Source organism: Sprattus sprattus (assembly GCF_963457725.1).
Source record: "Sprattus sprattus genome assembly, chromosome: 2".
In the NCBI taxonomy this organism is placed as follows: domain Eukaryota; kingdom Metazoa; phylum Chordata; class Actinopteri; order Clupeiformes; family Clupeidae; genus Sprattus; species Sprattus sprattus.
In genome coordinates this window covers 66,367,693-66,392,692 of record NC_137921.1, presented here as the reverse complement: position 1 = coordinate 66,392,692, position 25,000 = coordinate 66,367,693, and the positions used below count along the sequence as shown (strand labels likewise).

The 25,000-nt window shown below is 43.3% G+C and overlaps 3 protein-coding genes across 7 annotated transcripts in view; all 3 read left to right on the top strand.

The window, feature by feature from the left end:
• The window catches only part of cdc42bpb (CDC42 binding protein kinase beta (DMPK-like)), a 76,753-nt gene extending 69,685 nt beyond the window's left edge, over window positions 1-7,068 (top strand). For 2 of the 5 annotated variants that reach the window (XM_080832984.1, XM_080832983.1), the window contains 6 exons: window positions 393-513; window positions 1,205-1,322; window positions 1,971-2,171; window positions 2,954-3,062; window positions 3,375-3,445; window positions 4,784-7,068. In XM_080832984.1, coding sequence (XP_080689110.1) covers window positions 393-513; window positions 1,205-1,322; window positions 1,971-2,171; window positions 2,954-3,062; window positions 3,375-3,445; window positions 4,784-4,912 — 749 coding nt within the window. In that variant the 3' untranslated portion in view covers window positions 4,913-7,068. Of the gene's footprint in view, window positions 1-392; window positions 514-1,204; window positions 1,661-1,970; window positions 2,172-2,953; window positions 3,063-3,374; window positions 3,446-4,783 lie in introns of those variants that run through there. The other 3 variants (XM_080832986.1, XM_080832985.1, XM_080832987.1) reach the window with 2 other exon arrangements.
• Window positions 7,069-9,968: 2,900 nt separating this feature from the next.
• vipas39 (VPS33B interacting protein, apical-basolateral polarity regulator, spe-39 homolog) lies at window positions 9,969-18,337 on the top strand. Its single transcript, XM_080857962.1, has 19 exons — window positions 9,969-10,016; window positions 10,445-10,537; window positions 10,708-10,813; window positions 11,140-11,280; window positions 11,586-11,624; window positions 11,745-11,809; window positions 12,787-12,843; window positions 13,236-13,328; window positions 13,444-13,477; window positions 13,805-13,907; window positions 14,293-14,320; window positions 14,485-14,558; window positions 15,178-15,253; window positions 15,709-15,831; window positions 16,064-16,105; window positions 16,357-16,533; window positions 16,884-16,973; window positions 17,466-17,570; window positions 17,814-18,337. Exons 2-19 carry the CDS (start codon window positions 10,445-10,447, stop codon window positions 17,832-17,834), a joined length of 1,467 nt encoding a protein of 488 aa, XP_080714088.1. The 5' UTR covers window positions 9,969-10,016; the 3' UTR covers window positions 17,835-18,337.
• A 704-nt stretch (window positions 18,338-19,041) lies between these two features.
• On the top strand, window positions 19,042-22,305 carry gpr132b (G protein-coupled receptor 132b; the record flags this gene model as incomplete). The annotated part of the gene is made up of 2 exons (XM_080832604.1): window positions 19,042-19,112; window positions 21,164-22,305. The coding sequence occupies exon 2, from the start codon at window positions 21,169-21,171 to the stop codon at window positions 22,303-22,305; it is 1,137 nt and encodes a 378-aa protein (XP_080688730.1). The 5' UTR covers window positions 19,042-19,112; window positions 21,164-21,168.
• Window positions 22,306-25,000: the final 2,695 nt, after the last annotated feature.

Sequence of the window (25,000 nt, the reverse complement as noted above, 5' to 3'; positions counted from 1 at the left end):
CTTTCTGTCTTACCTTACCCCTCTCTTATTCTGTCTCTCTCTTTCCCCTACCTCCCTCTCTCCCTTTCTGTCTTACCTTACCCCTCTCTTATTCTGTCTCTCTCTTTCCCCCTGTTCCTTTCTTCCCTTTTTCACTCATCCATTTCTGTGTACTGTGTAACACCTCACCTCTCTTCTTCTTTCTGTCTCTCCTCCTCTCTCGTTCCCTCTCATCCCGTCATCCCTCCTCCTGTCTTTCCCCTTATCATTTGTTACTCTTTCTCTCTGTCTCTCTTTCTCTCTCTCTCTCTCTGTCTCTCTCTCTCCTCCTCTATATCACCTTCTTATTCTCCCATGTTCTCTCCTTTCCTCTCCTGCCGCTCCTGTCTTCCTTCCTTGGGTTCCGTGTGCAGAAGGCTGTGAGCTGTCCATCCCTGAGACGTCAGAGAACAGCAAGAAGCTCATGGTGCGCACACGCAGCAAGAGGAAGTTCCTCTTCAAGGTGCCCGAGGAGGAGCGTCAGCAGCAGAGGAGGTGAGAGTGCCCCACATGCCGCCGTACAAGAGAATGGCGTTGTCGTCACTCGTTCCGCCAACATAATGGCTAGTGCTATGATGCTAAGCCCCACATCGCCGTACAAGAGAATGGCGTTGTCGTCACTCGTTACGCCAACATAATGGCTAGTGCTATGATGCTAAGCCCCACGTCGCCGTACAAGAGAATGGCGTTGTCGTCACTCGTTCCGCCAACATAATGGCTAGTGCTATGATGCTAAGCTCACACATCCTGATTAGAATCTAATGCTTTTTAACCCTTCAGCAGAGGATGTTTGAACATTCTAATAAAAGAATGCGTTCATCGATTCCACATTCTGTCGGAAGGACCTAGATATTCTTTAGAACGTTCATTCCGCAACATTCTCACCACATCAGTGTGACTGCACCTGCTGAAGATGCCTGTGGAGGTGCCTGCTTGTAGCTCAGTGGCTACAGCCAATGATTAACCACAGAATGCAGAGAGAGAAGTTTCCCCAAGCATGCTCCACCCTAGGACAGTAAATCTCCTACTGATGTGTTTTATTTCACCTGGGCAGTATTGGGTTCATATGATTAGGAGCTAGGGATATCTCATGAACCTCTACCTGTTTTTCGAATGAACCTCTAGGAAGGAGGTCATTCATTTTATTTAAAAGCAAATGATTCAAACGTGTTTCTGTTCACCTCAGAGAGATGCTGAGAGACCCTGAGCTGAGGTCCAAGATGATCTCCCACCCGACTAACTTCAACCACGTGGCGCACATGGGACCGGGCGACGGCATGCAGGCCCTCATGGACCTGCCTCTGGTAATGGCTTCCTCTTATTTCTGTGCCCTGGTCAGAAACTGGCAAAGTACTGCTGTTGCATTGAGCCACAATGGCTTCTCTACCAATAGCCACTTCATATGACTACCCCAAGCAGGAGCCAAAATGGATGACAGAGTTATCAATGTCAGCTGGGCTGTAATGGTATACACATAGACCTCCACCTTCACCTTCACCTTCTTTTAACCTTTTCAGCATGACTTTCCCCACTTCCTTTTTAGTACCTTCTCTCACGCCTGCAAGACACACAGACCCACTTTCCTTCACACCCCACCCACAATCTCTCCTTCTCTCTTCAACCCTTTTCTCTCATCCCCTCCCCATTCCCCATGGACTTTCTACCATTTCTATACCCTCTTTTCTTCCCCTCTTGTCCTCTTCTTCTCCCTGTTATACATCATCCTTCTCTCTTCTTCCTCTCTCTCATCATCCTTCTCTCTTCTTCCTCTCTCTCATCATCCTTCTTTCTTCTTCCTCTCTCTGTGCCTCCACCCCTTTATTGCTCTTTTCCTTCCTTCTCTTTCTGCCTTCAACCTCTCTTGCTCTCCTTTTTTCCCCCTTCCCATCTCCCTCTCTCTCTCTCTCTCCGTCCGTGCGTCTCTCTTCCTGTGTCTCTCTCTGGCGCTGCAGCAGAGCGAGTCTCCCTCCCCCTCCTCCTCCTCCCGCCAACACGCCCTGATCTCCCCGCCGATCAACTTTGAGCACGTCTACCACATGAGCTCCTCCTCGGCCGGGCTCTACCTGCAGAAAGACTCCTCTTCCTCCTCTCAGCAGAGCCTGCCACAGCTCTCCTCCTCTTCCTCCTCTCCCTCCACCTCCTCCCTGGGAAGGGTAGGCCGCATCCAACCCCCCCACATCCCATCTCCCAACCCCCCCGCCACCCTCCTAAATGTACCTCTTTACGTCTTTCTTTCTGTCACTTTTTCTATTACTTTCACCCTCCCTCCCCTCTCCTGTCCCTCTGTCCCAGCCCTCTTCTGTGTCATACCATTGTGGCTTTCCCCATGTCTGTGGCCTGTCAGTAGGCGAGGCGATGGGGTTTGGTTTATTTTCCCCCAGGGGGGGCGTTTAGTTATGGCTGCTGTGCTTGCGGTCCCAGTTCCATTAGCCTTGGTTGGATCATAGCAGATATTAATAAGCAATCTCACACACACGCCTACCCACTGAGGCAGCGTGCTTCAGTTTAAGTCATCGCTCTGTGCTCGCAGCTACACCATTACAACACTCACATCTCCTGACTCCCACTTAAACATGTCTCCAATAAAAGTGTAGTTGACATAACTCCACTACGTCAGTGCTGTGGGAACCTCAGGTGGGTGTTTTCCTGCCAGCTTCAGGCAGAACCGGTACAGCCCTGTCAAATTGGCAGTGTTGTCGAAGTCGGCTCGAGGGAACAGTTAGTGGAATGTCCGAAGTCATGTTTTGTTGCTCCTCATGTGGGTCAGTTTGCTATCTGTTTGTCTATATACATGTGGACTTTCCAGTGTTTGTACAAGGATGCTTGTTCTGTGCGAATCACACTCTGTTGCCGTGACTGTGTGTGTGTGTGTGTGTGTGTGTGTGTGTGTGTGTGTGTCTCTCACTGTGTTGTGTATATCTGTGTATCGCTACAGAGTGTGATTGCCGCTTCTCATGAAGACACGGTCAAGGACAAGCCACGCCCACTCTCCACTATCTCCCGGCAACAGAGGAGCAAGACCAACATTACACGCACCGCTTCTGGTGAGTGACACGAACACACACACACACACACACACACAAGCTTTCACTAGACTTCCTTAACAGAGCGTGTTCCCTGAGCTCAGGCCTAAAGCCTAGACTCAATTACTGACTTTAAAAGCAGACTTAAAACTCATTTCTTCAAGATAGACTGACTGACTGACTTTAATTTTTCTTATTTTTATTTCTATTAGATTATTGTAATTTTAACAACCTGTTTGTGAAGTGACCTTGGGTGTCATGAAAGGCGCTTTAAATAAAATGTATTATTATTATTAGTATTATTATTAATAAACATCTGCCTTTGCTGTACAGGAGGAGGGGATTTTGGAGGAGCCGGCTCGTCCCGCAATATATCGGACCCAGATGCCGACTATGAGAGAGAGGTAAGGACGCAGCGTGTTGAGACGGTCTCATTAGTTTGGCCCGTATTTCGCTGCACTGCCTCAGAACACCCGCCTTGTCTTCCAGCGTTTCTTACATGTATAGGCGTTTAGCAGATGCGGATTTATCTGAAGTTGCGTACAGTATACAGAGATACATGTACTGTATAGATATAGTCAGGTATCTAACTGTATAGATATATATCAGGTAACGAACCATCTTGATGGGGATATGCAGGACAAAATGTGTTTTTTGACGTCTTATTGGGTCCTAAAGATTCAAACGAAGATAGGTGCCACTGCATTAGAGCATTATTTTATTACAGGTCATTTTATTATTGCTGTTGTTGTTTTTATTATTAGTATTATTATTAATGCCTTTGTACTTTTTTGTACCTTTTGTACAATTTTGGGATCACTTCTGGTGAGCATACCATCTACTGACCACTAACTGGTTCTAAACAGGTGGTGTTTTCTTTACTTACCAGCAGAACTCGTCCGTAGAGGTTATTTTTGTGCTGATGACCAGTTGTCCTGAGTTATGCATATAAGGAAGCATTGACTCATGCTTGGCCTGCTAACAATGTCACCATACAGGAAACTGGGAGAGCTTAATCCAGTGGCAGTGTGTGGCTCTGATTAAACCCGATCAGTGGGAAGGATCCCAGAGCCTTGAGTACTGATGCTGTTTTATCCTTGGGGAATTTCCTGTTTAGTTTGTTCCATAGAAAAATCAGTAGGTGTCACAACAACAGTAATTAATATCCTGGGGTAAAAAAACAAAACAAGTATATCTGCTCAGAGGGCCTCGTTTGGATACACTAGAGCCCTGATGAAGTGGCACCTGTCACAATTTTGGTTCCCAAGGAAACTCCTCAGAATATGCTATGCTTTTGTCCAGTCTGTACCCATTCCGTCAAAAATGTTGATACTATATATAATTATATGTATTGTACTTAACTCTACCAGTTGATCTGAAAGAACACAGAAAGCACAGTCAGAGCCCAGTACTCTACGCTTGACGAGAGACTTTGTCCTCTTTTTCCAACGTTTGAAAGCAAGAAGTGTAGGGCCAGTAGACGGTGTGTCCCAGTTATGTTGGTGTGCTCCAAGAGTACAAGCAGGGAGTCTAGCAAATATGAATGTCCTTGAAGTGACACTTCTCTCTTCTGGTCTCCTCCTTAAATATTTTCTTCTGCTCTGTCTTTTTCTCTCATTCTCTGTCCCGTTCTCTCACTCTTTCTTTGTCCCTCTTTCTGTCTGTCTGCTGGTCTTTTTCTGACTTGTCATTCTCTCTTCCTGTCTCCCTCCCTCCCTCCTTCCCTCTCTCTCTCCTCACAGCCTGATTCGGACTCCACCAAGCACTCCACACCCTCCAACTCCTCCAACCCCAGCAGTCCCCCGAGCCCCAACTCACCCCACCGCAGCCAACTCACCCTCGACGGGCTCGACCACACCCTGGATGGCTGAGGATCTACCGGCCCTCCATTTTTCTCTCTCTCTCTCGCACATACACACTCACACACACACACTCACAGACACACACACACACACCCACACAGTCAAACCTATCCCGTGCAACTAGGAACTTTATAAGTGCCAAGAGCAGACTCTTCACCCCACCACAAAACAAGAAAAAACACACAAACTGCACCTCACCACCAAGCCCTGCATTGTTTTTTTGTGAGGATCTTCCCACCACATCAGCAAGGCTCAAAGAAAAAAACGACAAAACAGAAAAACAAGTCCTGTTTGTCACTTGGATGCGATGATGATGATGATGATGATGATGATGATGATAATAATGATATTAACACTTGTGGTTGGGTCTGACAGCAGCGTGGGTATATATGTGTACTGGTATCTTTAGTGCTGCAAACTTGATGTAGCCGTTTTGGAATTTTCAGCAGAAGAATCATGTCCTGAATTTGCTGATGGGCCGATGGTATTTTAGCTAACAGGGTCAAATTATTGGTGTTAGACTTTTAAAAGAAAAATTCCATGCCATTTTCCTGTGACTGTGTTTTTTTTTTTTTTTTTTACTTCAGTAGAGTTGCAAATACTAAGAGCTGCAGAGAGCTGAGTATGCATCAGGACCTTAAGGTTCAAGACTTGCAGAGAAGAAAACTCCTGTTCTTTCCTCTGCCACTGCCTGATCAGAGCAAGAGCTCAAAGAAAACTACAAAAGAGATAAAGAGAGAGAGGGGGAATGAGAGACTTTGAGTTTGTTTTTAAAGTTTTCTACTGTGGCGGTGACCCACCCAGATGTGAGGAAAGGAGACAACGGTCCGCCACGGAACCACTTACGCAGACTCGACAGACGGAGAGGAACGGTTCCTCCTTAGGCCCTGCTGAGCGTGACCGCACTGGCTTAGTTCAGCTTTTCCCGGGATCAGAGAGTGTGTGTCTTTTTTTCACGTCTGGAGTGAAAGGAGGAAAAAGCAGAATGATGAGTAGATGAACGATAAATGCTGACCAGACTCTGGGAGTCTATGGCATTCACCGGACTGCAGAGGTTTTTAGCCAAACCCAGTGGGCACTTTTATTGTGTTTTTTTTTTTTTTTCCTTCTCTCAATTATACTTTTCAGACAGCCTTTGTAACATTCATGTTTTTTAACCTTAGATAAATCTGCCACAAAAAATATAAATATATATATATATAGTCAGTGGATCAAACCACATCACATGAACAAGGCAAGATAAAAAGGAAAAAAAAAAAAAAAAAAGGACTTTAAAAAAAAAAACTGAAGCCAGACTTTATAGATGATGTAATGTGTTTTAAGATGAAAAAAAAAATAAAAAACAAGAGAGAATGGCACTGTTTAAAAGACCACACACACACACACACACACACACACACACACAGTGCCCATAGGATTTAAAACAGCTACGCTCTACAGCTGCTACTGCTGCTTAACTCTGTGTGCTACATTTAAGGCTGGTGCGCCCCCCCAACCCCACCCCCCTGCTCACTACCAACTCTGCATTGAGCTCCATTTCCTTCACATGGTGCCAGAAAATGTAGAGCCAACTTGGGATGGACACAAACCCCTATATATATATATATATATACTTAACCTCACTAGACCAACCAACCTACCCTTACTTACATTGTCTGATGTTCACAACCACGGCTTTTGGATTAAAGAAGAAGAAAAAAAGATGAGAGATTTCTGACATGTTTTTTTTAGTTTTGTCACACACTCACCCACAAACACACACACACATAACCGTGTGCCTTCGCGGCCCTCTTACGTTACAGACTGCAACCAGACGGTCCTCTCAAGCATTTCAAGCCGTTGTCGGATGAGGAATGGCAAAGGTTTTTTTTTTTTTTCCTATTCAATCTCATTCCCTGCCCATTCCCCCCCCTGACTTTCAGAAACACTGTATGAAACTTGCACATGTTTTAGTCCAAGAAAATTCTCTTGATTTGTTTTGTTTTTTGTTTTTAAGTGTGTGTGTGTGTGTGTGTGTGTGTGTGTGTGTGCGTTTACCTTTACACCCTACCCTACTCAACCCAGCTGTTCAGACTCAACAGAACAGGACTGAATTCCTCAGTACACTACTGCTTTTTTCCTTAAAAAAAAAAATCACAATTTGGAATCTTTGTAATTATTGAATTGTTTAGCCTCATAAATTTGAACAAACAATAAAAAAGAGTATCTGTTGTGTTTCTGGTGTTTTGGTCTGACTCTTTATTTCTCTGTTTTGTCAACAAACAAAAAAAATCACAATCCTGCATAGCTGTTGTTCAGCTGTGATCACTTTTGAGTGTACAGAACATTTTTCACCATGCATGAGAATTAACATTTCATGACCTGTGAATCTCCTGTGAACCTCCTTTCACTTTCTTTCTGTCCGATGGTCTCATCATTGTTTGATTTCAACCTCCATGTGAGATCTCAAAGTTTTAATTCACTGGGATGCATGTGTTAATCATTTGATCATAAGGCCTTTATGTACACCTACCCACTCACTCACTGTGAGCACACATATCAGTGTTTACCTTCCTTTGGGACGAAACCCAGCTTATATTAGTTTCATGAGTGTGCTGTTACTTTGACCTTGATGTTGGATCTACAAACTTAGCCTTTGAGAGACTGTTTGACCAGTTTGTCAGCACTTTGTCAACTTCACTTAATCAACTTGAAGGGCTTTTGCTCTTCACTCTAACCTGACCCGACTCCTATCAGTCAACCCTGACCATGATCTACATTTAACCCATAAATACACGTCTGTGAGTATGTGTGTGTGCTGAAATGAAAACCAGACTGCCATGTGTGTTAAAGTATTTAATTTAAAAAGATTTGTTTTAATTAACCTAGATATATATGAAAGTATGAGCTGGGATGTAGATTCCCTTCAAGCGGCACAATTCTTCCTCTGGAGCCATGGCATGACCTTTGATCTTTGCCCGTCTTGGTGGGCGGTTGTAATGCGGCAGGAGGCCTCTCCTGTGATTGGGTGGGTGGAGAGTCCTTATTAGAGGTTGAAGGCGAGCGCTCTTCCAACTCCTGAATGAGTGCCAGAGTGGGAGACTGGGACACTCGCCTGGCCGGCTCTTTGCATTTCAACTGCTCAGGTGGCAGGAGATGGGGGGCCACCTGTTGCCCTTTCCTGCCCTGCTACAGTTCCTGGATCTCCTTAAGTCATGCTGAGCGAGGCGGCCCCACATCCATTTGCAGATATATTCAGAGCCAGAGCGACTGATAGGGGTGTGGTAGCTGATGATGGCCGTAAGGGGGACTGATGGAGCAGCAGAGATGGCGTCAGAGCCACTGATAGGGGTGATGGAGAGTCAGAGATGGCCGTCAGAGCCACTGATAGGGGTGATGGAGAGTCAGAGATGGCCGTCATAGCGACTGATAGGGGTGCGGTAGCTGCAGAGATGGCCGTCAGATATATTGCCGTCTAGGGCAGACAGGGCATCAAAAAGATGTCCTCAGCAGGAGTCACAGGACGCTTGGTGCTGAGGTGGGCCGGGGTACATGAAAGCGGAGGCAGCTTGCGGTTAGACAGGTCCACCATGGGAGGAAGACATGTCATTTTCCTGGGACCACGGTTGACCTTGCGGCAAATAGTCACCACTGGTCTTGGCTGTCCCAGAGATGGCAGCAGGGGGCACTTGGTGGACCCTTCCTGGGCAGCCAGAGGTGAACGCCTGACTGATTGTTGGACCACGGGCATCTGATTGGACCCTCTCTTCAGTGGATCGTTGTCAAGGACAACCAGCTCGGGGCAGAAGGGCCGTCTCTCTCGCCGCGGCAACAGCCTGGCCTGAGTTGGCTTACCATTTGGAGTCCTCTTATTATTCATATTTCTGGTGTCTTAATAAAGGGGAATTGCATAGAATAATTTAGTGTATTTAATTTACATTTTTTTTTAAGCTAGCTATATAAGTTATCATATTCTTTGCATATGCTTACCTTTTTGCCAAGAGTTGATTTGGAGTTGCTTAGGAGAAAGAGTCTAAATAATCCTATTCTGTCTTTGGTTTTGAAACCTTACAAAACGTGTCTAAACAAATAAATTCCACCAAATATCTAAAGAATAGCCTTGTATCTAGCACTTTCAAACGCATGTGTTCAATCTTCAATGTTAATCAGATATGCCAATAAATGTCCACTTTCCACTGGACATTCCACTCTAACTCATTGTGACGTATTGACTTGCTCACGTCACCGCTACGTCAGACTTGGATTTTTAAAGAGAGTCGGCGAGTTTTCTCTCATAAGTAACAAAAGTTACCTACATTTGGATAACAGTGACATATTAATTGAAACAATAAAGCCAAATGTCCACTGCGTGGCGCTGTACTCCAAATAAAGTAATTGCCTTCCCAAGCGTTACTTGTTATTTTTGAATAGTTACACTTTATGTTCGTTCGCTTAAATCCCTGCTGTATGCATTGGTCTTATTGGTCTTATTTTCAGAAATCCTGAAATTAAATCGTGAACATGTGTTTTTCCAAATTCTCTTTAACTCCATAAAAAAGGGTCTGTCCCTCTTTGACAATCAAGCTGCAGTTCATAACTGTAACAGAACAAGACCCCTTTTATCATAGTATTTGTTGAGTTATGTGTTTTCATCTGTTGTTATTTGTATTCATATTGTGTCTTATTGTGTCAATTATACTGGTTGTATGTGTTATGTAAGTTAAGGGGATATTAACTTATGGGAATTAATTTGACATATGAAAAATCTATAAGAGCCCCTGTTCATTTGCTCTGTTGGTTATTCGGTTATTGAGCCATGCCACAGACACTGATGTTCAGCTAGTACTGTAGTAAGAATAGATAATAAACAACTGTTAATGTACATTTATATTTCTCATTCATCTTTCTTAGATCAAGGATAATTATTATATGTCTGATGTTTGAAGACTTTTATCTGTGCGCACAATCGTTCATTTGAGTTTGTATTGTTTTCTGGAAATTGTTGTTTTCTTCTCGTACCAAACGGTACTCTTTAGAACGAGCTAGTTGTGAATAGTCGACTATATTTCCCAGCAACACTTTGACAGCTATGTTTTGTAGGAGTGGTCTCTGACAGCGTCAAAGATTTCGAAAGGTAACCAGATTGCCTGTAAAATGCATGTTTTAGCCTATACTCCTTCTAACTCGTTCCAGTTAGAAGTTGTTTATAATACCGATTGCTCATTGAATCCGTCCATGACATTTTGGAGAATTCAGCAACTTATCGGTTTGGTTAAGCTTGGTTGATAGTGATGAGTCCAAGGTGCTAACGTTAGCATAGTGAAGTTAGCTGTTTCTAGACGAGCAGGTTAGCAGTCCTAACAGCTTAAAAATGTCAACATTATTAAGTTACAATTGGGTTGTCAGTTAATGACAAGACCCGAAATTAGACTGTCGTTTGAATGGAATGATTGTCATTGGTAAAATATGAAAGCATGTCAATGTTTTGTACCAGCATCTGTCACTAGCTTCCTGTTAAGCACTGTCCATTAATTCTGAGTTTACCATATCGTGTTGTTGTAGATGAACAGAGGAAAACCAGATGAGGACGAGTACTGGAACAGTTCGAAATTCAAAGCATTTACATTTGACGACGAGGATGACGATTTTAACAAGGTAAAGACGCTGTAGTGTAACGTTAAATTACAAACCAGGAGTACCTGGGAAATATCACGTTATACAAACACAGCCACATATTATCGCCAATGCTTCTTCATTCATGTGGATAGTTGAATTGATGCTGTTTATCTAGTGATAAGAAGGCTACTGCTTCTCCATTCTCGTAGTTAAAGGAATCCAAAAAGGCTGTGAACAGCATTCGTGGCCTGGTAGATGAGGAGGACGATGATGATGATGTAGAGAAAGTCAGCTGGAGTGGAGAACCTATTGGAAGTAAGTCACCATTTGTGAGTTCTTAACATTTATAAATTCCCTCTTCTGTTTGATTTCCATGGACAAACGCTTCTGTGTAATAACGATTTTTTTTTTTTTTGCACCACATCTGTTGGCTGTAGTAGTACCACGTATTTGTGTAGGTTTGTTGTAAATGCCTGAATGAATCATCCCATAAGTGGTTTTACACTCGTGCAGGTTAAAAACTATAGGGCAGAGCAAGGGAGGCCTAAAAGATGTAACACATTTCGTCGCTTGGGCTCAACAACCCTTGCATCAAACAGTTCAGGGGTTAATGGGTTTCATTTCATGTGTACGGCTTCCAGGCATAGCATGGTCCGTGAAAGAGACAGCGTCAAGCATCCGTTCCACGGGGGAGGCACGGGATCAGGGATTCCCGAAGATCGACACAGCCCCATCGCTGCCAAAGCAGGGATCTAGCTACTCCTTGAGCTCATTATTCAAAGGTAGTGTGGGGCAGTCTGTGCCTTCTTCTTGTGTCTATCAGAATCTACAGTACATGGAGTGATGTCCTCAACCTGGAGCTGAGGGAGATTTTAAATGTATTTTCCTTGTATTTCAGCCTGTATTTGAGGTTAGCTTTGTATTGGTGAAGTGCAATAGTGCATGTGGTCATTTGCTCTACTTAGGGAAATCTGTTACAGGGTGCTTATTTATTATGTATTCGTTTGTTTGTTTGTTTGTTCGTTTATTTGGTACTGTTGTAAGTAGTTGTCCTCTGTTATTAATCCTTGGTGCATCTTTTCTCCAGTAAAGAGTAGAACTGGGGGATTCCCATCATTCTCAGAATGTGAGTTCTACATCCTCTTGTGCTTATGAAGTCGTTCCTATGTTATTTGCACGGTATTTTGACATTTTAACACTTTGAAAAAAAGAACGAAAACATGACATATGTCTTGTTATGTTTAAGCTATCTGTGAGACCTCTACCAGGGTTTATGCCCCAGAGTTACGGAAGCCCAAGGCAGCGTATAAGGTAGGTGGAAAAGACCATCAATCATCAGATAAGTTATCCTTGACAAAGATCATCAATAAGTTATAATTGACACAGACCATCAATAAGAGTTGATGGTACTGTTTATGTGTTGTTGAGTAGAATATGTTTATCTTTTACACAATGTACAGTTTAATGAATATGGACTGTTTTTTTGTGGACTGATGCCATTAATTGTCAATGTCATTAATCCATAAACATCAGTCCAGAATTCATTTAACTACAATAATCCTCCAGTTTTAAACTTCACACATCTGAGTTTGACAGTTTCTCTCAGTTGTTTTGTTACATCTATTGAATCATCCTTAGCATTTTCAGTAAGTGAAACAATTTGTACAAACAGCACCACACAATAGATTACCTGCAGAAGCCCATAACTCACTCAAAATCCTTATTATGTCTCAGAAGTAAATAATTAAATCAATGAATATGACAGTGCTACCAAAATGCAAGGTTTTTGTCATGGTTTCTCAACAAGACAGTCAAAATGGTTAGTCATAATGTCAATATAACATTATTATATGGCAACGCCAGTACAAGCGTTTTGATTGGCTAATGGGTAGCCATGTCAACCGCGGCGCGTATTGACCTCCTCGCTGATCTCCCGGTCTGATACGAATCCTTATTGCCCTCTGACGTCATCTTAAAAATGAGCGATATTGATAGACATCAGCAGCCATGAGGAAATTCAGAAGCAGCGAAAATGTGTTATTGAAAGTGATGATGACTAGACTACTTTAGTTTGAATCACTTTTGTTGTTACTTTACTTTAAATTAAAGCCATTTGATCTGAGCCGTGTTGTCCGTTTTCTATTGATTCCATTGTAACTTGAAGTTAGCAAGTAATTGGTTGCTAGACAAGACCTGAAAAGCACTGTGCTGTGAGAGGTCTTGAAAGCTGAACAAAACAACATGTTTAATATTTACAGATTGATTGATTTGCCTTATTGTACTTACAGGACTATGTCAGTGACTGGAACCCCGAGGAAACGGTGCGGAGGATGCAGCGAGGGAAGGTAAGGCTCTGTCCAAACAGAGTGTGTGTGTGTGTGTGTGTGTGTGTGTGTGTGTGTGTGTGTGTGTGTCTCTGTGTAAAACACATCAGGTCTTATGGGGAATTTAGATCTGTTGTAATATGTTCATTAATGTAATAAGATAATTAAATGACTTCCTGTGTAAATTTGACTTTTCAATGATAATACGAATTTTTAAGAACTTTAATTTTCTTGAATAATTTGTCGTATCACCACCATCTCTACTCTTGTGAAAGGCTACAAAGACGTTACTGTGTCTAAATCCTGAAACACCAAGCTGTGTGACACGCACAGAGAAGGTAGATGTATACAGAATGGACAGACGTATCAGACTATAATATTTTGATGCGCTGAGTGTTAATTCTGCCTTGTAGGTGTATTCGCTGGAGAGATTCCGCTCCCTCCAGGACAAAATGTTGCTGCTGGATCAGGCAGTGAGTGCCCATGATGGCAACGTCATAACAGCTGTACGTTTCATTTATTACTCATTTATTACTCATTTATACCGTTATATCAAAAATAAATTTGAGTACGATATCGTTCGGATTTGTGTTTCCTCATGTAATGTATTTGCTTTTGCAGGTCTTAATATACTTGAAAAGATCATTAAGTAAAGGTGAGTTTTTCATGTATCATTGTATTATGTTCCTACCTGGCACCCGTAGTAAAAGGATTGCATCAGGGTCAATGAATATAAACTGCCTTGCATGCAAGTGAAGTAAAGACACAATGAAGTTAACTTTGCCTCTGAATGGTCTTTATCCGGTGTAATGCGATTACTACCACGACAGAACAGGGTTATTTGAAGCTTGTTACGTTTGGTTTGCACACTTTTTCAGTTTTCGGACACATCCATATTGCTCTTCCCTGATGTTCTGTGTAGGTACATAGCTGAATCCTGGAGTGTTGTGAGTAACTGGTAGTTTTGCTGCTACCTTTACAGAGATTCTCTTCCATGAGTTAGCAGAGAGGGAGGTAGCATTGAGGCACTATGTGCACTACCTGAAAGAGATGGGCGAACAGCGACTGCTGGTGGAGCTGCTCAAGTAAGTCATTGCATTGCCATGTTGCTTAACAACTTATCAATAAATAATTAACATGTGTTGTGCATAGATGTTTTTTATTTGTTTTGATGCATTTACATTTCATTATACCCCAGATATGATAATCTTTTTTTAGATGTGGTCTTAGTAATATCAGACTTAGTTCTAGGAAATGTTTATCTGTTGTGCCTGTGCACTTTATATGTTTCACTGTGGGGAGAGTGGGAAACGTTCTTTCGACTGCTTTGTTTGTCTTCACATGTGAAGTAGTTGACAATAAAGCTACTTTGACTTTGACTTTGACATTTAATAGGTGTATGTGAAAATATTCAGTGTTAATGTACCATACAAAACAAATGTTCCAATCTTGTGTCTGATCTTCCTCAAGGTCCCTTGGCAGGACAGAGGACATGGCTGTAAGTGTTGACCAGTTGTATCACACTTTCGTGACCATTACAGTTATGTCATTCAATTTTGATTTGAACCCACTGTCCCCACATCAGGGTGTCAGAACATTGTGGTTGTTACTTCTACTTTTATGGATTTGTGTTGTAGTTTCACCTCCTGTTCTTGTTTACAGCTTATGCAATACAAGGAGCACCTTAACATCAAAGATGAGAACCGAAGGAAAGACTTCCTGAAAAACTGCCTTAGGTAAGGTTACTGAGAATATGCCTTCTAATGATGCTTTAATACAGCTACTCTACTGGATAACCTTTTAATGATCAGTATAAACCAGGAGTGATATTTGTGTAGCTTAAAGACAACTTTGTCTGAATACCTAGATGCTGTCCATGCGTCTGAGAAGTTAATGCATTTCCCTAGTGTGGTCTTGAAATGAAATGAGGGTGCAGCTATCTCCTCTACTGGTAATGTGACTGCCTGGCCTACAGCCGTGGCCTACTGGTTAGGGTTTCAGGCCGGAAACCGAAGGGTGGCCGGTTCGACCTGACCAGTAGGAAAAATGTGGGCGGGGGAAGTGGTAGACCACTGCTCATCCATGCCCACATCCACGGCTGAAGTGCCCTTGAGCAAGGCACCTAACCCCGATCACTGCTCCCCGGGCGCCGCCAAAGGCAGCTCACTGCTCCGGGTTAGTGTGTAACCTCACTTCACTGTGTGTGTGTGTGTCACTTCCCTGGATGGGTTAAATGCAGAGGTGGATTTCAGAGTGTGTGTGTCTACACCACCTCTGCCATAGAGAGGTACTTTCACTTTTTTTTCACTTTCACTTCCTCTCCCTTCTAACTCCCTTCATCCCCTTCATGTTCAGTCTTCCTTTCTCTCCCGACGACTCCACTCATGTTGAAGACCACTACACTCTCCTGGAGAGGCAGATCATTATAGAGGTAAGATATCATCTGTTGTTATTGCCACACCATCATTCTCTTTTTCAAACAGGTTTTTTTTCTGATCATGGAAAAAGGTGGCTCAGAGTGTAGTCATGTAGGACTGGCTTAGCTGGAAGTGCATGGCAGTGGTTCACACACCTTTAGAAATTACTTATGGGGGGGCACTGTGGCGCAACCAGTAGCCCCGACCACATTCGGGCTTGATGCCCATGGAGGACACAGGTTCGATTCCGGCTTGATGTCATGTCTCCTGTCCACTCCCCACCTCTTCTCCCTCTTATTTCCTGTCCCACTCTTCACTTCAACTATCGATTAAAAGGCCAAAAAGCCCCCCCCCCCCCAAAAAAAAAAAAGAAATTACTTATCATTATCCTGAAGTGGTCCTCCATAATGATGATATGATTCGATGCTTTATACATGACATGTTTGAATTGATTGCTTTTTTCCTTCAGGCAAATGACAAAAGGGCAGATGCTGAGATATTTAAGAAGTACCCCAGAAAAGCCTCCATTTTGAACATGCCCATCATCACCACATTATACTATTCCTGTTTTTACCACTACGGAGAATCTGACGTAAGTCACGCTACATAAATACAAGCAGAATCCACATGGTTCTTTACAATTAAAAACATTTGTCCCTTCTAGGCAATTTACTAGATTTGCCACTAGAGGGAGCTCTTGCCCCAGCTTCTCTGTCTGATACATGTGGACAATGTGTGTGTGATATTTCTATCTTGGAATATGGGGCATTAGTGAGACCCCCGGCATGCTTTAACAGTAATTACATCCTCTGCTTCATTCACAGGGAACATACAGCAGCCCCGCCAACATTAAGAAGACTTTTAGGGTAACGTGAACATACCAATCTCTTGCATAATTTACACCACCACATATGTTTGTTCGTATTTTTCCATATAATATTAAATAGGGCCGTTGTTGGTTTTCTTTGCCCCAGTAGCATAATGGGCGCCCCGTCCCACTTCTTCCCCTGTTTAAAGCATTGTGAGCTGTCGGTCTATGTGCAGTATATATCTAAAAGAGGTATCACGGTGTGAAAGTAGTCTTGTGAAGTAATTCAGGTCCTCTGTTGTCTTTCAGATCTCTGAGAAGCAGTACATCCTCACAGCACTCGGTGCCAGGGCGAAACTAAAGTTGTGGTTCGACGTCGATAGTTTGTTTAACTCTAAAAATTGGCTAGGCTACAGCAAGAAAAGGTCTCCTGTTGGATTTCACAGAGTGGTGGATATCTTACACAAGAACAATGCACCAGTACAGGTACTTAACCACATCTGCTGCTCCACTGTCATCTTCATTTAGTTCTTGCATTACAGCTAAAGCTAACCATTCATAAATGTCATTACCACAAAATACACTCTTATTGCCCTTTAAAAGGACCTAGGGCTTATGAAACATGGAATAGTTATTAAGAGTTGATCCAGAGTGTATTAAAGATTTTGTATATCAAGGCATTTTATTGTACTCGTGACGGAGCAGGCAAGTAAAGCTGTAGCCAAAGGAAGGAGACGCCGTCATTTCATGCTAAATGTTTGTGTTTGTGTTTGTGTTTGTGTTTGTTTGTACCTCTGGTCTCCTCACTGTCACACATGTGTCTCTAATACTCACAGGTCCTTCAAGAATACCTGTGTCTGGTTGACGACACTGAACTGAAGATCGGCCTCGCTCAGAAGTACAAGTGTCACGGCGTCATCATCAACGTGAGTCCACACACCGAGGGTTTCTCTTTCAAAATGAATACAAAGTTCCAAAGATAGAGCAATCACGACCACATACAGCCGTTAACTATGTGGTGTCAACAGTGGTAATAGTGGAAACCTTTTTTTAGATTCTTTTGCATTTAAACATTCGGTTTCAGTTTGATTGGGTTGCCTAAATTAGGTGTACCTGAATAAACTTGCCTTGTCTGATGTTTGAAACGTGAATACTTATGTTTACGTTGGGCCTGATGGGGAAGACATACTCTCAAAGCGAAGGTTGTTCGAAATAGTGAAATGAGCAATGGCAGCAGGGTTTGTGTGCTATCAAACACCTCTGGCATGGCGTCCACATTGGCATCGGCATTGTCTTACCACTCCTCAGAAGGATAACACCTAGAGCTATTCTACTAGTGGACATCTTCTTAACTTTGAGCATCTGTTGCCTCAGTTTAAAATCGTTAGAAATGGATGAAATTGTTGTTGCTCCCACAGACATATAAGGACCTGAAGGACCGCCAGCAGCTGATTGCCTACCGAGGGAAGGTGGAGAGAGGGTCTCCGGAAGAACGCCAGATCGAGGAGCTCCTTAACAACCTGGTGAGGAGAGGGGTCAGGACTTGCTTTGCAGTGTTTAGATAACGATGGTTCTCCTCTAGGCCGTGTTTATTTTATTGATGTGATTAACGTAAGTATTTAAACAATACACCTTGGATAAAAACATCTAGCAAATGAATTGCTGTATGAAATTGCTATTCGATTAAAAGCGTAGGGCAGGGTTAAGTTGTTTGTTTTTGGCGCATAACATAATGTTTTGTCGTGTTTTTTCTTTTCTTTTTACAGCAAATTCGATGGAAAAACTGAGGCCTCTGGGGGAAACCTGTGGTTAATTTGGAAAAAAAGACTGTGTCTAGATTTTCAATTTCAGTGGAGACATGCAAGGTCAGCCTTCATGCCCATGCTGTGAATAAGCCAAATGTTTTATTTTTATTTATTTTTATTTTCTAAATGTCTTGATTTGTTTCTGTTTGTTTGTTTGGCTGCTTCTGTCATGTGTAACCAGCATGGCTTCCCACCGATCTGCAGTGTGAGCAGGAAGTGCTTAATGTTGTCATTCCTCTCAATCAGACCCCTATTTTGTTCACCTAGTCTTGTTCATATTGTCTCTCTGATCTGTCTGCTTTTTTACTGTATGTAATAAAAAGAAAAAAGTCAATGGAGAGTGGTTGGTCTTGGCTATCCAGCTCTTCTGGGTTTTATCAAAACTGGCTAATCATTACCAGAGAGGTGATTGGTGGAGTAATGATGTCGTATAGCCAACTGAAATATTCAAATAACACTTCACACACCAGGGCTGGTAGGAAGCAGTGAACCCTTTGTGTCTAATGTGGGCAGACCTGAAAGCAGTCTGGATTACAGTTCAAGTCTATGGCTTTTTTCTATAGCTGGGATCGCTTGGCAATGCAAAGTGTTGAAAACTATAGTGTGCCTCTACTTATTCAGTTCAATTCAATTTTATTTATATATCAACAAAACAATAAAATTGTCTCAAGGCCTTGTGTTCACCTTGTCACCATATGTTCACCTTAATTTCTTAATGTTCCCCTGGCCTCATAGTCCTCCATCCTTGTATAAATAGAAGCGTAAATGAGAAACACACCCTATTCATTTTGCCCTTAACTTGCCTTTGTCTTATTTTACCTGAATCCATGTGAAAATGTAGTCAATATTGCCTTAAAAAGCAAGGGATGGTTCACAATCAATATTCCATGCAAAAAAAAAAAAAAACAGCACAGTTATTATTATGATTGGTATAGTGTTAAGCATTTATAACAGCTGTGTTCACCAATGATGGTTTATATGGCACTGGAAGAGACTACAATACATCATGAATCTGAATTATTCACAGAATTACTGGCGCACACGAAATAATGGGCGTGTGTGTGTGCACTTGCTGTTCATTCATCCACGATTGGGACGCTTCTCTATCTATGATCACGTGACAGCGGTTCAAGTCATATATCAGTTTTATGAAATATCCACTCGCCTCTCTTAGCGCGTGGAGGAAGCATGGAAGCTCACGGCAATCTGACTGAACGGACATCGCAAGGAAACGGATTAGTTTTTGTTTAATATTTTTTGGTGAGAAGTCTACATTCTTTATACTCCGAAAATGATTCTGTACCCACTAATACCTGTGTATGCTAGTAAAGGACATCATTTGTTAAGTGTAACGTTAGTTGGATTTCAGCATTTTTTGTTGTTGTTAATCAGCATCTTTTATCAACTTTACTGAATAAAACATCGGTTGGATAAGATGTTTAGCTTTTTTGTTTTGCTTAGTAGTAAAGTTTTTGCGTGTTGATGTTTACGGCGCTTTTGTGGTGACACTTTTTTCTTAAAACGTCCAGTAGAAGCTTAGGCTATCCCGAAATGTCTTCACAGAGAGCTGCAGACGCTGACAACTTGAAAATGTGACCGTCTAGTATGGCAGGTCGGTATTATTGTTTTGGAAACACGTTTTCCCTGAAATATTGGGACAGTAATTAATAATTCAGACTTCAACAGCAAACTAGCAACTGTAGCCTACTACCCCCCATCCTAGAGGTGGGGGAGTCAGTGCAATCATCTATAAATCAGTGTTAATTAAGAGGATTTACATTTTTAATGATTAGTCTTCGTGACAGTGTGCGTTGAAATCATTTTAACAGAAATAAATAGTAAATGACTCGAAGAAATATAGGCTAAATGGTTGACAGTACCAACTCAAGTTATAGTCGTGTATTGTTTATTTGAATCACATGTAGGCCTATGTGAAGAGGTGTAGCCCTACAATCAATCAGTTAGGCTAATGGACACGACCCAGTTATACCTCTTAACACAGTTTGCTCGTATGAACTAATACGAGAGAAAGCGCCTATAGAGAAGCCCTTGGGTTTTACAATTGCCTGGAGCGGCAAGAGCAGTGGTGTGAAAATGGGTCTTGAGCGGGTATCGTCGCTGACCCAAATGAGGGGCGACAAGTGGTGAAAGGGTCTTTATTTGATCCGAAAGTCATCTTGTCTCGGTTATCGCAGGCAGTGTGTGAGTGCCCGGAAAGGGGACACATCAGACAATGAAGACAATGGCACCCCTTTAAGCATGAGTGGTCTGGACTCCTTGTGTGTGCGCCTGTAACATTTCAGAATGTATCCAGTGCTTCATATGGTTTGGCTCGGTTCTCTTTTCACACATGTTCTACGCCTTGTGTGACACGGCATGAGAACCTCCCAGATATAATCTCAAGTGCACTCTGACTGGTAGCTAGGTTCCTCATTTCTTAATATCTTGTTCCTCATTTCTTCTTCTGCTTCAGGGGTCATGGTTTCCCCCCTGTTCTGGGGGACAGTCATTATGCAAGTGTATGCTCTGTTTGCTAAAGGCTGGTGGGCTTGTTCTTCCTACTCTGCGTGCTCCTTGACTTGCCCCGACTCTTTGGAGATGGGCCCTGAATATTTCAGCAGCTGTCTAGTTGAGCTTAGGACGAGGGCGGGGAGGAGTGTTTTTTTTTTTTTTTATATGCGACTACTAAAGGGACTCTCCCTACATGGTGTTAACCATAGCCCATTACCAAGTGTTATTATCTAGAGAGAAGTATCATTACAAAAAAAAATAAAAAAAATCCAGTGACACATTTCCAGTTGCCGTGCTGTTCTGTAGTAGTGAAGTATTGTCAGGATACCAGAGAACCCTTTCTAGCGTTTGAAGAGTGGCCGATTATATGGTTCACTTGGAAAATCACACAAACTACCATGTGCACACTGAGGCTTTAGAGGAAGTGTGGTCTTTATGTGGTATTTATATAGGCCTAATGGTTAAGAAATGACAGCCATTTGAGTTTAGACTGTTATGGAAATTGAACGGTTTACCGTCATTAAAGCTAAGAAAGCCACACTGTATAGCCATCACATGAATGTAGTAAGACCATGACGCACTTGACACCTTTATCATATGTTAAAGAGCAGAATGAATGTTCTCATCAGAATGTCTTCTCCTGTGTGGGTATTGAACTGATGCCCCTGGTGTTTTTTGGCACTAAACTCTACCAGTTATTACACGACTTTGAAGTTACCTCTGTATATCTAGTCTACCTCTGTATATCTGTATATCAACTTGTTTTAACCTTTGTCTCTGTCCCTTCTCCCGGACCACAGAGATCATGCATGTGCCCACCGTGACCCACGGCCTCAACAACAGCACCACCGGCCTCAACAACAGCACCGCGTTGCCCTGCGAGACGCCATACTCCCAGGACCGCATCCCCCTGGTGGTGCTCTACAGCACTGTCTTCGTGGTGGGTCTGCCGGCCAACCTGGCCACGGTCTACCTCACCTTCCTGCAGGTGCGGCGCAAGAATGTGCTGGGCATCTACCTGCTGAGCCTGTCGCTGTGCGACCTCACCTACTTGCTCACGCTGCCGCTGTGGGCCGTCTACGTCAACAGTGGCCACCTGTGGCCCCTCGGCTCGCTGGCCTGCAAGGTGACGGGATACATCTTCTTCAACAACATGTACATCAGCATCTTCCTGCTCTGCTGCATTTCGGTCGACCGCTACGTGGCCGTGGTGTACGCCGTGGAGTCGCGCGGCCTCCGCCGCCAGCGCCTCGCCGCGGCCGTCTGCGCCGCCGTGTGGCTGGTCGTGGCGCTCGGCCACATGCCCGTCTTCACCATGCCCGAGGGCGAGGCGGGCCGTGGCGCGCGGCACTGCTTCGAGCCGGGCCAAAGCACGGCGAGCGTGACGGGCTTCAACTATGCCCGCTTCTTTGTGGGCTTCGCGGCGCCACTGGCCGTGCTTGCCGGCACCAACCGCGCCATCTTGGTCAACGTGCAGGCCAGCACGGGCCTACGGCACTCCCAGAAGGAGAAGGTGCGCTACCTGGCGGTGGCAGTGGTGCTGCTCTTCCTGGTGTGCTTTGCGCCGTACCATGTCATCCTGCTCATGCGCGCCATCACCTACCACCTTCCCAAGGAGCCGTGCCACTTCGAAAACTGCGTCTACACGCCCTACACCATTTCGCTGGGCCTGTCCACCGTCAACAGCGCCGTCAATCCCATCCTGTACGTGCTGTCCAGCGACAACATCCGCCGGGAGATCCGCCGCGGCCTCGCCAGCCTCCGCGACCGAACCGTGTTCCGCCAGCGCTCCACGGACAGCAGCCAGCACAAGATGAACAACTCCTCAGATGGAGCCATCATCGCCGCAACCGATACCGACAAGCCCTGCACACCGCCGCTCGGCGTGGAGCAGATGTTCAGCCAAACCGCCCTACAGACAGACAAGAAGGAGGTCTGCTGACAGACATAACGGCCTTGCTGGATCAAGGCTTTGGTGCTGTGGAAAGCACTCCTACTGTATGGTTGGCTGTTAAGACTTGAAAGACCAAAAATAAAGGCGACTGAACTCTACTGATCTCTCTGCTGGTTCAAACCGGCCCCCAGAGGATGTGAACCGCCTCAAGCCAAATGGCCATTTTCTATGTTTGGACCAAAGGCCGCCTCCCTCTTCATCTACACAACGTCTAGTTAACAGTTATTGCGTTGAGTGGCTTTTAGGGGGTTCTTGCTGAGAGGCTACTTGTGCTTTGAATAGGCCTGTATTGCCCCGAAACCAGACGCACACTTTTTCTATCATGTCTGTTCCTATCAAGTTCTTTGTTCACCCGATGAAGGAAATGCTTAGCAATTGTTCAGAAAGTTGCCTATTGAGAAACATCATCGTGATCAGCACCATTTGTTCTCCGTGTGCCATAGTTGTAACTGGCAAGGGGATTAATGAATATTTATGTAAATAATGGACCGCGGGCAGATGCTATATGCATTAATGGACAATTCCTGGCATACATATGAGATGACCGTTAACATACTGAATTTTATAACTGACACTTTGATACTTTGTCATTTTGATAATTTGTATGTTTGTATATTATGGTATTCATGTTGATGTTGTATTGTGTGTTATAGTAGTGTGTAATAGTGTGTAATAGCCTTTAGAAAGGAGAAACAGCTTAGTTTTTCAGATGCATGCTTTTGATGCCACACTTTTTAGCAATTTAGCTGGCAGCATGTAGGTTTTATAAGCAAAAAAGGAACTGCATCAGCAATGAAAGTTAAATATGTTTTTTCATAATAAAGTTACTGTGTTAAGTAATATCACTGTTGTCCTGTATTGCTCCTTCACACTTTGACATAGTTACTGTTTAAAGGGGCAGCCGTGGCCTACTGGTTAGGGTTTCGGGTTGGTGACCGGAGGGTGGCCGGTTCGATCCCCGTCCAGTAGGAAAAATGTGGGCGGGGGATGCCCACATCCACATCCACGGCTGAGGTGCCCTTGAGCAAGGCACCTAACCCCGATCACTGCTCCCCGGGTGCCGCCAATGGCAGCCCACTGCTCCGGGTTAGTGTGAAACATCACTTCACTGGATGGGTTAAATGCAGAGGTGGATTTCAGAGTGTAGAGAGGACTTCACTTTCACTTTCATATACTAAATCATTTCATAATACATAACACCAAGCTAAAAATGACGCATGACTATCAATATGAATTAGTGTACAGAATTGGGTTGAATTTGCTTTTTGTGAGCATTGACAAAAAATAGAATCTTACATTTCAGTTTATGAAACCTAGGACCAAAGTTTTACGTTTATATTTTTGTTCAGTGTACATATTTTGATCTTGTATGTGTCCCTGTGTGTATTACTGGGTAACAACCACTGGGTAAACCACCAGGCCTTTATTAAGCTTTCGTACGTTACACTGGGTTGAGTTTTGGTACGTAACACTGTTCCTGTTCCATCTGATGTACTTCCTGAATCATACCTCTGAAATGCCGGTGTCATTGCCGTCATTAGTCTGTAGAGGAAAGGGCTTGCTTCTGACATCTGCCACTGACCATCCGACACAGCCCACATCTTTACTTCTGCCAAGTGGACCAATACACTTCAGTCCAAAGGTTCAGTCCATGATTATAATCCCTTACACTTTTCATTGAATTCAGGGAAATTCTCCTCACATTCATGTAGCTGTGTGTGAACTCAAAAACCCTCTGGTGTTCCTGCACAGTCCTGGCTCTTAAAATGGGAATCAAACTGAATGCCATACTCCGAACCATACACTATTCCAGCCAATCCCCAACATTCGAACCATACACTATTCCAGCCAATCCCCAACATTCGAACCATACACTATTCCAGCCAATCCCCAACATTTGAACCATACACTATTCAAGCCAATCACAAACATTGGAACCATACACTACTCTAGCCTATCACCAACATTGCTTCAAGAGCACAAGAAGGAAGGGATGTAATTGATTGGCTGTTAAGCTCAAATATCAACAACCTTTGCATTTTTAAGCACAGGAACAAATGTCAGGACTGAGCGTTGTCAGTGCCAGCAATGTCACATACAACTTCTAAAAAGTCTGTCTGTCCTTTAAATCCTCTTACTGTTTCGTGCCCAGGAAGGTCATGGACCATGTTTCAGGGAAATTCTTATGTTGAAATACATGTCCGCTTGTGAGCACATAGAGGCTTGTAAAAAAAAAAAACACTGGTGTACACACGCACACACACAACACTTCATTCTGAAAACTGGCCTAATGCTTCTTAAAACAGGAAACATATTGTCATCAGTTTCTCTTCCTGTGTAAGTACTGGCATTTCGCCCAGCCCTTTCCTGTATTAATGGTATTAATACATTATGTTGAGTTTATTTCAAAGCTTTTTTATTATCTCTAAAGTTCAATGTTCAACACCGTTTATTTTTTTCAATATTTATAATTTTGATGAAGATACACAAATATCTGTTGTGGATGCCATGCCTAGTGCATAGTTTAAAAGGTAGTTGTATTGTCTAATATAGGTACTGTGAATAAAGATTGAGCAGTGAGTGATGAAAAATGCGTTGATGTGTCAACAGACAATTTGTCTTTTAAAGATCTAGTCCGTGATTGTGGCGAAAGGTGTTTGATATTTGAGCTCAACAGACATTT